The 14,336-nt window shown below is 54.4% G+C and overlaps 1 protein-coding gene across 1 annotated transcript in view; it reads right to left on the bottom strand.

Moving 5' to 3' along the window:
- USP42 (ubiquitin specific peptidase 42) overlaps positions 1 to 14,336 on the bottom strand; it is a 47,402-nt gene that overhangs the window by 10,363 nt on the left and 22,703 nt on the right. The window contains exons 4-11 of the mRNA XM_040989982.1: positions 11,994 to 12,104; positions 7,937 to 8,039; positions 6,557 to 6,624; positions 5,283 to 5,353; positions 4,495 to 4,577; positions 1,879 to 1,990; positions 746 to 886; positions 477 to 577 (exon numbers count right to left, since the gene is read on the bottom strand). Coding sequence (XP_040845916.1) covers positions 477 to 577; positions 746 to 886; positions 1,879 to 1,990; positions 4,495 to 4,577; positions 5,283 to 5,353; positions 6,557 to 6,624; positions 7,937 to 8,039; positions 11,994 to 12,104 — 790 coding nt within the window. The remainder of the gene's footprint in view (positions 1 to 476; positions 578 to 745; positions 887 to 1,878; positions 1,991 to 4,494; positions 4,578 to 5,282; positions 5,354 to 6,556; positions 6,625 to 7,936; positions 8,040 to 11,993; positions 12,105 to 14,336) is intronic.

The following is a 14,336-nucleotide window of genomic DNA, read 5'->3' on the forward strand; positions in this document are numbered from 1 at the left end:
TCACTCTCCAAGCAGCCGCAACGGCTGGAGCTGAACCAGTCCGAAGCCAGGAGCCAGCAGCTTCTGGGTCTCCCATGCAGGTGCAGGGTCCCAAGGCTCTGGGCCATCCTCCACTGCTTTCCTAAACCACAAGCAGGGAGCTGGATGGGAAGTGGAGCAGCCAGGGGACCAACCAGCGCCCATATGGGATCCCGGTGCATGGCAAAACGAGGACTTCAGCCACTAGGCTACTGACCCGGGTCCACTGCTCCACTTCTGAATCAGCTCCCTGTACTGAGCCTGGGAGGGCAGCAGAGGAGGGCCCAGGGGAGCCTGCACCCACGTGACAGGAAGCGGCTCCGGCTTCAGCCCTTCCCGGCCTGGTCCTGCTCACCGTAGCTATTTGGGAGTGAGCAAGTGGATGACAGACTTCTCTCAGGGCAAGCCCCGAGTGTGAGTGCGTGACGGGAAGCGGCCAACAGCATGCTCTGACATACCTGATGTAGAAGAGGACGTAAGCCTGCTGACTGAGGACGGATCTGATGTCACTGGTGGACACGATGGAGTCGTTCATCTGGTACCAGAGCCCGTTGCTGGCCTGCAACAGCGAGCGAGGGCGGTCAGGCTCACCACGGACCGCGGCTGGGTGACGCGCAGGAACCGCACACACCCACACCTGAACGCCAGCAGTGCCCCACTTGCCTGTGGGAATGCCACTGCTTACAGATTTGCCGAAGCAGTGCCGAGCCAGGTCGGCTGCCCTTACCTTGATGTAGCAGAAGTAATGGCCAGCATGGCAGTTAAAGCCCGTGTGCACCAGCACCGCGTACAGAACGTAAATGATGGGCTCTCCACTCGGCTGAGACATGTACGGCCGGATGTCGAGGTACTCAGGATACTTCACGTCCTGCGACGGGAGGGGGGCCATCAGCGCGGCAGCACCCACGGCCGTCCCGCTCGCGCAGGGCGCAGCGCGGCTGGGCGGCAGCACCCACGGCCGTCTTGCTCGCGCAGGGCGCAGCGCGGCTGGGCGGCAGCACCCACGGCCGTCCCTGCGCAGCGCGGCTGGGCGGCAGCACCCACGGCCGTCCCGCTCGCGCAGGGCGCAGCGCGGCTGGGCGGCAGCACCCACGGCCGTCCCTGCGCAGCGCAGGGCGCAGCGCGGCTGGGCGGCAGCACCCACGGCCGTCCCTGCGCAGCGCGGCTGGGTGGCAGCACCCACGGCCGTCCCACTCGCGCAGGGCACAGCGCAGCTGGGCGGCAGCACCCACGGCCGTCCCACTCGCGCAGGGCGCAGCGCGGCTGGGTGGCAGCACCCACGGCCGTCCCGCTCGCGCAGGGGCCACCTTCAGACATGACCAACCCACAGGACCCTGGCTGAGTGGACTGGGCGAGATCTCACTATGCTGACTCGTTTCCTCTCAGCGGGTTCGGGCCCCCTGTAAGGGAATCCTTCCGATGGTAACACCACAGCAAAAGCAGACCCCAGCCATGACATTTCAGTAAACTGCGAATGGACTGCTCATTTCTCTTGCACATTATTCAAGGGGAAACCCAGCCGGAAACAGGTGTGCAAGCAGAAACGAGCTCTGGGGAGAGAGGCGAGCTCCAGCAGGGCAAGTCTCGTTTGGATTGCGGATTCCACCACTGCCCCCGCGCTGGAATGAAGGCTTGGCTATGGAGCCCAACACACAGCACTGGCACACACTCCTTCTCCCTGGAGGACCAGCTTGTCGATGCAGTGACAACACACACACACACACACATCCCAGCACTGGCTCACATGATGGAGCAATGCAGAAAATCAACAACACCGTTCAAGCAAGTCATTCCTGACCCTTCCCAGCTGCCGACCCCGAGCCCTGCTCCCCATGGCAGTGAACCACGCCCACCCCATACCTTAGCAATCTTCCCACCAGTGAAGTTGGCAAAGCGCTTCAGAGAGAGCGTGAGCACGTTGGAGGACCTGTGGATCGTGAACCGCTTGGACGCAGGAACCATCTTTTTACACCTTGCAACAGATGAAAGATGAACATGGTGACTACCGGGCAGTCAGCCTTCCTGGCACTTCTCTGAAGCATCTTAAGCTTCCACAAGAAGACAACTGCACCAGAAACACCACCACCTGCTACCCACAGCGAAAACAGCAAAATGAAAAATAAAGGGAAAGACTGCTCAATCAGCATAAAATGGGCAAAGATCATTCTGAAATACCAAGTCACACAAGCCACCATGAATGCTAGACTCAGGGTGACTCAGTCCCAAACACACCGGGGAGCGAGCCAAGGACAAAGGGAACATGAAATCAGAAACACCAAGGGAAACTCAACACAAAGGATACCCTCACGGTCAGAGGGAGGGGAGGGGGAGGGGGGAGAGGGGGAGAAGGAGGGGAGGGAAGGGGAAGGGGAGGAGGAGGGGAGGGGGAGGGGAGGGGGGGATTCTCTTCCCTCCAAAGTGAGCATTTGGTAACAGGGTAACAGGAGGCGGAACTCCTCCAAGATACATGAAACCAGGGTTTCTTTTCTGTTTTGTTTTGTTTTTTGGAGAGGCAGATTTCAGAGGGAAGGACACAGAGAAAGATCTTCCACTTGCTGATTCACACCCCCCAGTGGCCGCAACGGCTGAGGCTAAGCCAATCTGAGCCAGGAGCTGCTTCCTGGTATCACAGGGGTGCAGGGTCCCAAAGCTTTGGGCCGTCCTCAGTTGCTTTCCCAGGCCACAAGCAGGGAGCTGGATGGGAAGTGAACAGCCGGGACACAAACCAACGCCCATATAGGATCCTGGCGCATACAAAGCAAGGATTTAGCCACTAGGCTACTGTACCAGGCCCAGAAACAAGAGTTTCTTAAAAACTGGCTATCTTCCAACAGCATGTGTGTGGGCTGGAGAGTGGAGCTGGTTAGGTGGAACTAGGTTTCAATGTCCACTGACGTGTGGGATGTGGGACAGACTGGACTAGTCTGCTGCACATACTGCCAAGCACAGGAACCAGGGCAGAGGCAGGGCCTGGTGGGGGTTATTGTGGGTCGCTCCGACTAGGCTGCAGCTCCCACTGGTTTATGTGAGGGCTGAGTGTGTGCTGGGCAGAATCAGGTTGCACTGCAACACCCATTGGTTCATGTGGAAGACAGGGCTGGAGGCAGAACCAACCCAACAATTGCAACCACCAGCTGATCAGGGCGATGGACTGTATCGGGCCCTGTACTTGCAAGTATACACAAGAATCAGGTCTGGGAACACCTCAGACAAAGTGTCTTTTGGGGATCTCCCCAATCAAACTGCCGGACTCAGAACCCATGGTCTGCCATGGAGTGCAAGTGCCAGAGCCGAGCCTCCTCAGAGGCTCAGACAGAGCAGTGGACAGCATAACCAGATGCACAAGGAGGATATGGCAATCCATCAGAAACTGCAGAGGACACCTGGCACCACAACAGAGGACAGAACAAATCAATCAACCACCTCAGCCATATGTTGGCAGTGAAAAACTGGGTAAACAGAGACTCTAGGGTGGACTATGTCAATCAGTGGATTCTGCAGCGACCTCATCGTGCTTGGAGTGGCGAGACTGGCAGCAATTCAGAACTGTTGAACTATCAAAACCACTTGAGCAAGACCCTCGGAGCATGCCCCGCATCGGGGACCTGGGATGGGTGGGAGACTGGGTGGGGCTTCTCCCTTCACCCCAGATACAGGAAAAGAACAATGTGGAAATAATAGCCTTACCTGCTTTCCTGTAGTCCTTGAACCTTTTTACCCTAATGAACTATGTAAAGATTGTCAAAAATAAGGAAAAAGAAAACAAAAACAAACACTGGCTATCTTCAGGGACTGGTGTGATGGCTCAAAAGTGCCTACACTTCAGTGTGCCAGCACTGGCATCTCATGCGGACATGTGTTTCTGTCCCGACTGCTCCACTTCCCTTCCAGCTCCCTGCCTGTGCCCTGGGAAGGACAGCCAAAGCCTCGGGACCCTGCACCCATGTGAGCTCAGCAAGAGGCTCCTGGCTTCGGACTGCTCAGCTCTGGCTGCCGCAGCCACTTCCAAAGAGAATCCTTGATTACTGATCTTTCTCTGTCTCTCCTTCTCTCTGTAAACGCCCCTCTTAAGCAAAAACAAATCTCTTTTTAGAAAAGGTTCTCTTCATTTTTGGGGAAATGAATCATCAAAACCCAAGGTTCCCGATAGCTATGAACCAAAACTTGAGTCTCCTATGCCACAGAGAGCGCTCAACTAAGCTGGGACAAAGCGGCCTGCCACCACAAGCCCTCTCAGCCAAGTCAGGCAGGAAGTGGCTCCAGCCACGGGCACAGGCGCAGCTACAGGCCACGGGAGAGCCTGCCGCAGCCACGCGTGCCAGCAAGCAGGTGCCAGGCTCCTCAGGGCTAGGAGGAGGGAGCTGAGAGGCAGCACGCCGCGTCCTTCCAGCACCTCGGGCTACAGCGTCTGGTCTCCCCAGGCCCCAGGCTGGGAGCGGGGCGGCTGGCAGAGGCTTCCCAGTCACACCATCGTACTTGCTGCACTTGTAGGAGTTCTCTCCGTCCAGCTGCTCCGGCTTCACAAACTGCTCCAAGGCCTTGTTCACGCTCTGCGCGGCCTGGGACGAGAAAGCACGCACGTCACCCGCGCTGCCCGGGAGCGAGGCAGAGCCGCAGACGACCGACACAGGACGCTACAGAAAGCCTGTCCTCGGTCACGGTCACTCCCCTCTACCTACACGCTTCATCTTTGCCCTCCCATCAAAATAGAAGCAGCTTAAAGAGAACCAACACATGTAAAGAGGTTGCTAGCTGGAGCATCAATCAAGAGAGCGTGAAACTGAAAACAAGTGTCCATGAAGAATCCAGCTAACACTGCGTCCACAGTGCTGGACCTGCACAGGAGCACCCAAACAACACACGTGTGCAGAACGGGCTCCCCCAGGATCACAGACACCACGTGGCCAGACAGATCAGGCATAACCTTGTTTTGTAGAAAAAACAAATAATATATTCTGGAGCAGGACCCACGCCACTGAAAAGAATCCAGGGCAGGGTGTGCAAGCAGCACGGCGCAGCCAGTGCCACCAGGCGCGAGGCCCACGTGCCACCCGGCAGCCCACTGGGTCACCACAGGAGGGCTAGCGGTGCCAACGCAGGTCTCTGTATTGTCCACTCATCACGTTTACATAATCACCTCCAAAGGAGAGCCATCAAGTCAACAGTTTCAACTCTAACCTCTAACAAGCATAAATCATACACAGACTACAGTTATACGAGACAACATGCCTTAGGCTTAACCAAACAAGACTTCTGGAGCTTACCTTTATCTCCAATGTAATATCAAGATATGGATCAAAAGTATCAGAAACGCCCTTGCAATTTAAACATTTGACTGAAATAAAAAAGAATGTCAAAGATAAGCAAAGAAAACCTTGAAATAACAGAATACAAATATCATTTCAAACCAAAAATTGCACAGAATACAATTTTTCTCCATTGGACTAGACAAAAATGCTTTTTAATGCAGACTACACAATGGGTTTGTGTCATAAATTTGGATCCTTATACACTAATGGTTGGACTACAAGTTGTTACATCTGGGAAGCACACCACAGCAGTATTAAAGTGTGTAACGCACACGCACAGCGACGAGGTGTGGATGGCTGCGTGTGCGCACACTTGCACTCAGACAGAAGGGCAGGCGGCACGGGCATGCCAAGACGCACCAGCGGTGACACCACCACCAACCTCGGCGTCACCACTACTGCCACTGGGCAAGCCTGCTAGACCTTCTGGGCTCAATTACCAGAGGTCACTGACATGCAAATACAGACAGAAGTCACGCCCAGCCCCGCGTGCCCCCAGACTGGCGCAGGGGCTGCCGGGGAGGAGTGTGGCGGGGAGGAGTGTGGCGGGGAGGAGTGTGGCGGGGAGGAGTGTGGAGGGGAGGAGTGTGGAGGGGAGGAGTGTGGCCGGGAGGAGTGTGGCGGGGAGGAGTGTGGAGGGGAGGAGTGTGGCCGGGAGGAGTGTGGAGGGGAGGAGTGTGGCAGGGAGGAGTGTGGAGGGGAGGAGTGTGGCCGGGAGGAGTGTGGAGGGGAGGAGTGTGGCGGGGAGGAGTGTGGAGGGGAGGAGTGTGGAGGGGAGGAGTGTGGAGGGGAGGAGTGTGGCCGGGAGGAGTGTGGCGGGGAGGAGTGTGGAGGGGAGGAGTGTGGAGGGGAGGAGTGTGGAGGGGAGGAGTGTGGAGGGGAGGAGTGTGGCCGGGAGGAGAGTGGCGGGGAGGAGTGTGGAGGGGAGGAGTGTGGCCGGGAGGAGTGTGGAGGGGAGGAGTGTGGCAGGGAGGAGTGTGGAGGGGAGGAGTGTGGCCGGGAGGAGTGTGGAGGGGAGGAGTGTGGCGGGGAGGAGTGTGGAGGGGAGGAGTGTGGAGGGGAGGAGTGTGGAGGGGAGGAGTGTGGAGGGGAGGAGTGTGGCGGGGAGGAGTGTGGCGGGGAGGAGTGTGGAGGGGAGGAGTGTGGCGGGGAGGAGTGTGGCGGAGCTCTCGTCATTACCCAGGGCGTGCATTCTGGGAAACCACACACACGCACAAAGAAAACTTTACCTCTGGACCTTAGGTATCCTCCAAATATCTGACAAACCAATGTGGTGGCCTGGGTGTGTCTGTCTAACCTGAAAAACATCCAAACAGCGGAGTTGGGAGACGAGCTCTGGCATCGACATGGATGACACGACCAGACGTCACAGTTACAGAGAATTCAAACAGGAGAGACCCCCCAAACATAAAGAGCTCAGCACGCAGGGCAGAGCGCAGTCCTGCCCAGCCACAACAGTGAGGCCTGCAGGGAGCCAGGCGTGTGCAAAGAGGCAGTATAGAGGCCGGCATTAGGGGGGTCCCGAACTCCAGGCAGAAACCCAGGACTGAAGCAAGCAGCTGGGCAGACACCCCCACAGGGCTGTGGTCTGCGCAGGCGCAGTGGCTGCAGGGCGGGCGGCTCTCTCCAAAGGAAGACAGCAGCCCCGCCCAAGGCCGGACCGCCGGGCTCTTCCAGCCGGCCCTCCTCAGTCTGCATTCAGGCTTCAAGGAAGAAGCCTCCTGGTATCTGATCCTAGAGAGTGGGAGAGGGACGGGAGAGCGACAAGGAGGGGAGAGGGGCCAGCACGTTGGCCTAGCACGTTAAAACTGCTGCCATGCCATAGCAGGTGGAGCTGCCACTCAGCACAATGGCATCCCATGCGGGCACCAGTTTGAGTCCCCCACTGCCTAACTCCAATCCAGCTCACTCCTTTGCTTAACGAAAGCAGTGGAAGAAAACCCAAGTGCTTGAGCCCTGCAACCAGTGCGAGCCCTGGAGAAGCTCTGGACTTCTGTCCAGTGTGACTATCTGAGCAGTAAACCAGTGGATGAAAGATCTCCCTCTAACTCTGCCTTCCAAAAAAAAAGGAAGAAGGGAGGGAGGCAAAGAGAAAGAATTCAGGTGAACCACAGTGGCGGTCAACAGAGGAAGGGCCAGGCAAGACCCAAAGGTGTGCTGCCACTCAGCCGCTGTGCTGGCCAGGAACCCAGCAGGGAAGGCACTGCTCAAGTCGGGTGTCCCGAGGCACAGGGCAGACCCTGGCTCACTCAAGCACACCCTCGAACGGCTCAAGTCCTTAGGTCCCTGGGAAACGTTCTCAACATTCGAGCTTCGGCCTAGCCAAGCCCTGCTGTTGGGGACATCTGAGAGTCAATCAACAAATGGGAGCCCCCAGCACTTCTTTTTCTTTCTCCAACAAATTATTTTTTAAAAAAATAGTTGGTAGACCAACATTCATTTCCTGGCACTGAATTCAGATCGTCACAACGAGCACCCCTTGGTAGGTTTCAACTAAAGAGTCACACAGATCCACTGGAGAAGAGGTCCTACAAGGCGGACGGGGAGGCCAGCCCAGAGCCGGGCCTTCCGGCGCGAGGACCAAGCAACGGGGCCTATCTGGTACTCACTTATTGCTGCCATTCAAGCATGCTTTTTGCATAGCGTCGACAGTGTACTGAAGGAACTCATGGGCATCCTCTTGGTTTCCAAAACGGAAGTGTCGGGCTATCCCTGTGAGATTTGAGCAAGACAAGGCTTGGTCATCCATGTTACGCCTAGCTGTACCTAGGAGTTATACCTTGTGATAATACTCAGAACAGCAAACTCCTGAAAAACTACTTTTTGGAGAAACGGCACTAGCAGTCGGACTGTACCCTGCAGCCCCCGGCAGCCCGCGAGGGGACTGCAGTTCCTGCAGGTCCACACGTTGCTGCACATCCTTAGCACATGAACCAAAGTAGAGATCACTAAATCCAACAGCACACGCACCGTAACAAAGTTGGTCAGATGTCATCCTGTGCACACACGTTCAATCCACTGCTAGGCCTCGTGGAGAGAACCACGGAAAACACACGCAAGCCTATCGGAATCCTGTCCTCCGGAGGCGTCGTGGTTGGCAGGTAAAGCTGCCGCCTTGGGGGGCATCCCCTAGGGGCAATGACACGCCCAGGTGCTCCACTTCCAAGCAGGACTGCTGCTAATGGCCTGGAAAATGGAGTGGGGAATGACCCAAGCGTTTGGGCCCCTGCCACCCACCAGGGAAACCTGGATGAAGCTCCCAGCTTTCGCCTGGCCCAGTGCTGGCCACTGCAGCCATCTAGGAAGCGAATCAGCAGACAGAAGCCCTCTCTGACTCTGACTTTCTAAATAAATAAATAAAACCTTTAAAAAGGAAATCTACCCCAGTGATCTACTTAGCTGCACCATGATAATTTCCTTAGACTCGGTTTAGAGCCAGCACGATGGCTCAACTGGCTAATCTTCAACCTCCAAGCCCTGCCATCCCATACGGGTGCTGGTTCGTGTCCTGGCTGCTCCACTTCCTATCCAGCTCCCTGCCTGTGGCCTGGGAAAGCAGCAGAGGACAGCCCAAAACCCTGCATCCACATGGGAGACCTGGAGGAAGCTTCTTGTTCCTGGTTTCGCATCAGCTCAGCTCTGGCCGTTGTGGCAACTTGGGGAGCGAACCAGTGGGTGGAAGATCTTTCTCTGTCACTCTTTCTCTTTGTAATTCTGCCTTTCCAATAAAAATAAATCTTTCAAAACAAAGAGAGACTATATTTAGGGGTCTCTGTAAGCGCAATGAGTTAAAGAGCCACCTGTTGATATCAGCAGCCCATGTGAGTGCAGGTTCAAGGGCCAGTTGTTCACTTTGAGTCCTGCTCCCTGCAATACACCTGGGAAAGCAAAACACAAACATGCCGACTGCAAGGACGATCCAGGTGAAATTCCAGCCTCCTGGCTCCGGCCTGCCTCAGGCACAGCCATTTTGGCCACGTGGAGAGTAAACTGGAAGATTTCTCTCTCTCTCTTTTTTTAAAGACTTATTTTCATTACAAAGTCAGATATACAGAGAGGAGGAGAGACAGAGAGGAAGATCTTCCATCCGACGATTCACTCCCCAAGTGAGTGCAATGGCCCATGCTATGCCGATCCGAAGCCAGGAGCCTCTTCTGGGTCTCCCACGCGGGTGCAGGGTCCCAAGACCTTGGGCCGTCCTCAATTGCTTTCCCAGGCCACAAGCAGGAAGCTGGATGGGAAGTGGAGCTGCCAGGATTAGAACTGGTGCCCATATGGGATCCTGGCAAGTTCAAGGCGAGGACTTTAGCCACTAGGCCACACTGCTGGGCCCGAACATTTTTCTCTTTATCTAATGGAAGATCTAACTAAGCAAGCCTTAAAAAAACAAACTCACCAGATGTAAAAATATTATCAATGCCCACTATCACACATAAAAATAAACACATGCACAAGCACTCAAATCTGTCCAACTGCCTGTTACACACGCTGCACACCTCTGCCTATCACCCAGTCAGACGCCTGGATGAAGAAAAGGCTTCTGTCCTACTGGACAACCCAAATGAGAGGTGGAACGGAAGGAGACTGAGCAATCTTCCACCCTTCGAGTCACTCGCCAAATGGCCGGACGGGTGAGCTGATGAGTTCTGAGCCAGAGCGTCCCGCGCAGGAGGCAGGGACACAAGCACTGGGCAATGTGCTGCTGCTTTCCCACGTGCCTTAACGAACTGGTCACCAATGGAACAGTGGGACTCACACTGCAGAAGCACGGGGCGCTGGCACCTCAGGCACAGCTTCCCCACTCCGTCACAATGCCGGCCCACAGCCAGTGTAATCTTTACTCTTTAGTAGCTCCTTAAACAAAAGCAGCAATTATCCACAGCCACAATTAACAAGTTACATATCACATTAAGAATTATATTTTTGGGCCCGGCATGGTAGCCGAGTGGCTAAAGTCCTCACCTTGCATGCACCAGGATCCCATGTGGGCACCGGTTCGTGTCCCGGCTGCTCCACTTCCCATCCAGCTCCCTGCTTGTGGCCTGGGAAAGCACCACAGGATGGCCCAGCCCAAAATCTTGGGTTCCTGCACCCGCGTGGGAGACCCGGAAGAAGCTCCTGGCTCCTGGCTTCGGATTCCCTCCACACAGAGCTACCGCAATGGAGCCATGGCCTCCTGGCTTTGCCCGACCCAGCCCTGGCTCTGAAGAGCACCTCAGAAGTACTCTCACTCTGTATTTCAAATAAAATAAAACAGACTTTTAAAAATGTACAAAAACAAAGCAATACTGGGCCTGGCGCAGGTGGCGCAGTGGTTAAGGTCCTCGCCTTGCACGCCCGGGATCCCATATGGCACCAGTTCTAATCCCGGAAGCCCTGCTTCCCATGCAGCTCCCTGCCTGTGGCCTGGGAAAGCAGTCGAGGACGGCTCAAGGCTTTGGGACCCTGCACCCGCGTGGGAGACCCGGAAGAAGCTCCTGCCTTCGGATTGGCTCAGCTCCAGCCATTGCGGCCGCCTGGGGAGTGAATCATTGGACGAAAGAACTTCCTATCTCTCCTGTCTGTATATCTGCCTTTCCAATAAAAATAAAATAAATCTTTTTTAAAAATTAAAAAAATAAAAAAAGAAAGCAATATTACAGTATTAATCTGAAATTCAACTGTAGGAAAAAAAACACTAAGAAAATCATTTTATTGGCAAGCATAATTTAAAATAATATGAAAGCTGCCTATATTAAACTGAATACTATCTTATTATACTGTCTTTATTGGTTAAAGATTTCAAAATGAACACAGAAATAATTTAGCTAAAATGTTACTAAAGGCATCTCCGTGTTGATAAAATGTACTGTTTGTGTTGTAGCACAAGATGGTAACTCGGCCAGTTGGGCCATTAGCACAGACCACCAACAGCAGACGTGAGAGGACCTCCCCCGACAGCAGGTGAGAGGACCTCCCCCGACAGCAGGTGAGAGGACCTCCCCCGACAGCAGACGAGAGGACCTCCCCCGACAGCAGATGAGAGGACCTCCCCCGACAGCAGGTGAGAGGACCTCCCCGACAGCAGACGAGAGGACCTCCCCGACAGCAGGTGAGAGGACCTCCCCCGACAGCAGATGAGAGGACCTCCCCCGACAGCAGATGAGAGGACCTCCCCCGACAGCAGGTGAGAGGACCTCCCCGACAGCAGACGAGAGGACCTCCCCGACAGCAGGTGAGAGGACCTCCCCCGACAGCAGATGAGAGGACCTCCCCCGACAGCAGATGAGAGGACCTCCCCCGACAGCAGGTGAGAGGACCTCCCCCGACAGCAGGTGAGAGGACCTCCCCGGACAGCAGGTGAGAGGACCTCCCCCGACAGCAGATGAGAGGACCTCCCCCGACAGCAGATGAGAGGACCTCCCCCGACAGCAGATGAGAGGACCTCCCCCGACAGCAGATGAGAGGACCTCCCCCGACAGCAGATGAGAGGACCTCCCCCGACAGCAGGTGAGAGGACCTCCCCGGACAGCAGGTGAGAGGACCTCCCCGACAGCAGGTGAGAGGACCTCCCCGACAGCAGGTGAGAGGACCTCCCCGACAGCAGGTGAGAGGACCTCCCCCGACAGCAGACGAGAGGACCTCCCCCGACAGCAGATGAGAGGACCTCCCCCCGTCGGTACTTACGGCGCATCTCGTTGATGACAAACATGGGCTTGATCACATCCCCGGGATTGCTGAGCGCCTGGGTGATGTGTGCTTGCATCGTACACATCATACAAAATCCTTCTGCGTGACCTGAAAGGGGACAGAGGACAACCCTTCAATGAGCCAGGCATGACTACTGCACAGACCGAGCCAGCCGCAGACACAGCCACTCTCCCAAACCGACACACGCGGAGCTATCGACTTTTACTCAGTTATTTAATTCTGTCACACCTCTAGGAGATAAGAATATTGGCTCTATTTCACAAAACAGGAAAAAGGGGGCCAGGTATGGTAGCCTGCTGGGGTCCGTGTGATGGATGTGGAAGACAGGAAGGTGTGAAGAGTATGGTTCCATTGCAGGCAGGGCCGCAAGGAACTTCCCGCTGTGTGGCAAGGCCGGGAGATGTCTCTACAACACCTGAATGCAGCTCTGCCTCCTTTTGCATGGACACCGGACAACCCCGCTGAGAATTCTGTAATCTATTTAGGCATTGTCTGCCTCTGCGGAGTTACTGTTAAATATCAATGGCAGCTTAGAAGCTGATGTTGCTGTTGCCAGTTTTTTAGCCAAAGAGCTGTTATTGCTGTTATGGCCGCATCCTATGGCAATATGCTAATCAAGGGTGCTAACTCCCCTTTTGATCCTATGCTAATCAAGGGTGTTCTGACTTCAGGTGTAGTAGAATCTATTCTTTCCCTCTTTCTTTGATCTTTTAGGTCCCTTCCTTCCTTGACTGTCTCAAGACCAAGCTGTAGAGTAATTGTGGTAGGAATGTGTTAGTGATTGATATGCACCATGTATTGAGAACCTTTTCCTAGTCAGGCACCAGGTGAATAACATCCTAGCCTTAGGTGAAACAAATGGCAGAGTTATCTTTAGAAACACCCATTTGACCATGATGTAAAAAGTCTGAGCCAGAGTTTGACTGATTCTGTATAAATAAAGCGGACAGCTTTTGTGCGTCGTCCATTATGATGATGAAGTCCTAGTGGTCTGTCTCTTTCTTTCTTTGCGCCTCATCCACGCACCCTTCGTGAGTTCCGATCTCAGCTGGAGCTGGACTCCGACAGTAGCCTAGTGGCTAAAGTCCTTGCCTTGTATGTGCTGGCATCCCATATGGGTACCAGTTCATGTCCCAGCTGCTCCAGTTCCTTTCCAGCTCCCTGCTTGTGGCCTGGGACAACAGTGAAGGACAGTCCAAAGCCTTGGGACCCTGCACCCATGGGGGGGGGGGGTGGCTGGAGAAAGCCCCTGGCTTCTGGATTCAGATCGGCTCAGCTCTGGCCTTTGCAGCTATTTGGCAAGGAAACCAGCAAATCTGACTTTCCAATAAAAAAGAAGAAATAAATCTTAAACAAAACAAAACAAAAAACCAGGAAAATGGCTCAGAAAATCAAAACTATGTCCAATGTCAAACAGCTCTTACTGTAGCAGATGCATAATTACACGCAAATCATACTCTAATTGCAAAACCCAACCTCCAGCTCTTCTCCGAATGTGAATAAGTGTCATCCTTTCTTGTGCTACTGTTTGTCTCCAACAGTAAGAAGCCATCACCTAGGGCCCGGCGGCGTGGCCTAGTGGCTAAAATCCTCGCCTTAAACGTGCCAGGATCTCATATGGGTGCCGGTTCTAATCCCAGCAGCTCCACTTCCCATCCAGCTCCCTGCTTGTGGCCTGGGAAAGCAATTGAGAACGGCCCAAGGTCTTGGGACCCTGCACCCGTATGGGATGCCTGAAAGAAGTTCCGGATCAGCACAGCACCGGCCATTGCGCTCACTTGGGGTGTGAATCATCGGATGGAAGATCTTCCTCTCTGTCTCTCCTCCTCTCTGTATATCAGACTTTGTAATAAAAATAAATAAATCTTTTTAAAAAAAAAGACACTATAGGGCCCGGCACAGTGGCCTAGCAGCTTAAGTCCTTGCCGTGAATGCGCCAGGATCCCATATGGGCTCCAGTTCTAATCCTGGCAGCTCCATTTCCATCCAGCTCCCTGCTTGTGGCCTGGGAGAGCAGTTGAGGACGGCCCAAAGCCTTGGGACCCTGCACCCACGTGGGAGACCCAGAAGAAGATCCTGGCTCCTGGCTTCGGATTGGCTCAGCTGCAGCCGTTGTGACCGCTTGGGGAGTGAATCATTGGACAGATCTTTCTCTCTGTCTCTCCTCCTCTCTATATATACCTGGACTTTGCAATAAAAATAAAGAAATCTTTAATAAAAAAAAAGACACTATAAGTACTTCCATATGTTCAAGGATGTGAGAAAGGGTATTATGCTAAAGAGCAAATGAAAACTGATCCACATGTAAACTTGGCGAGT

This window comes from Ochotona curzoniae, unplaced genomic scaffold (genome assembly GCF_017591425.1).
Source record: "Ochotona curzoniae isolate NIBS_2020 unplaced genomic scaffold, NIBS_Ocur_1.0 contig_54, whole genome shotgun sequence".
NCBI lineage: Eukaryota > Metazoa > Chordata > Mammalia > Lagomorpha > Ochotonidae > Ochotona > Ochotona curzoniae.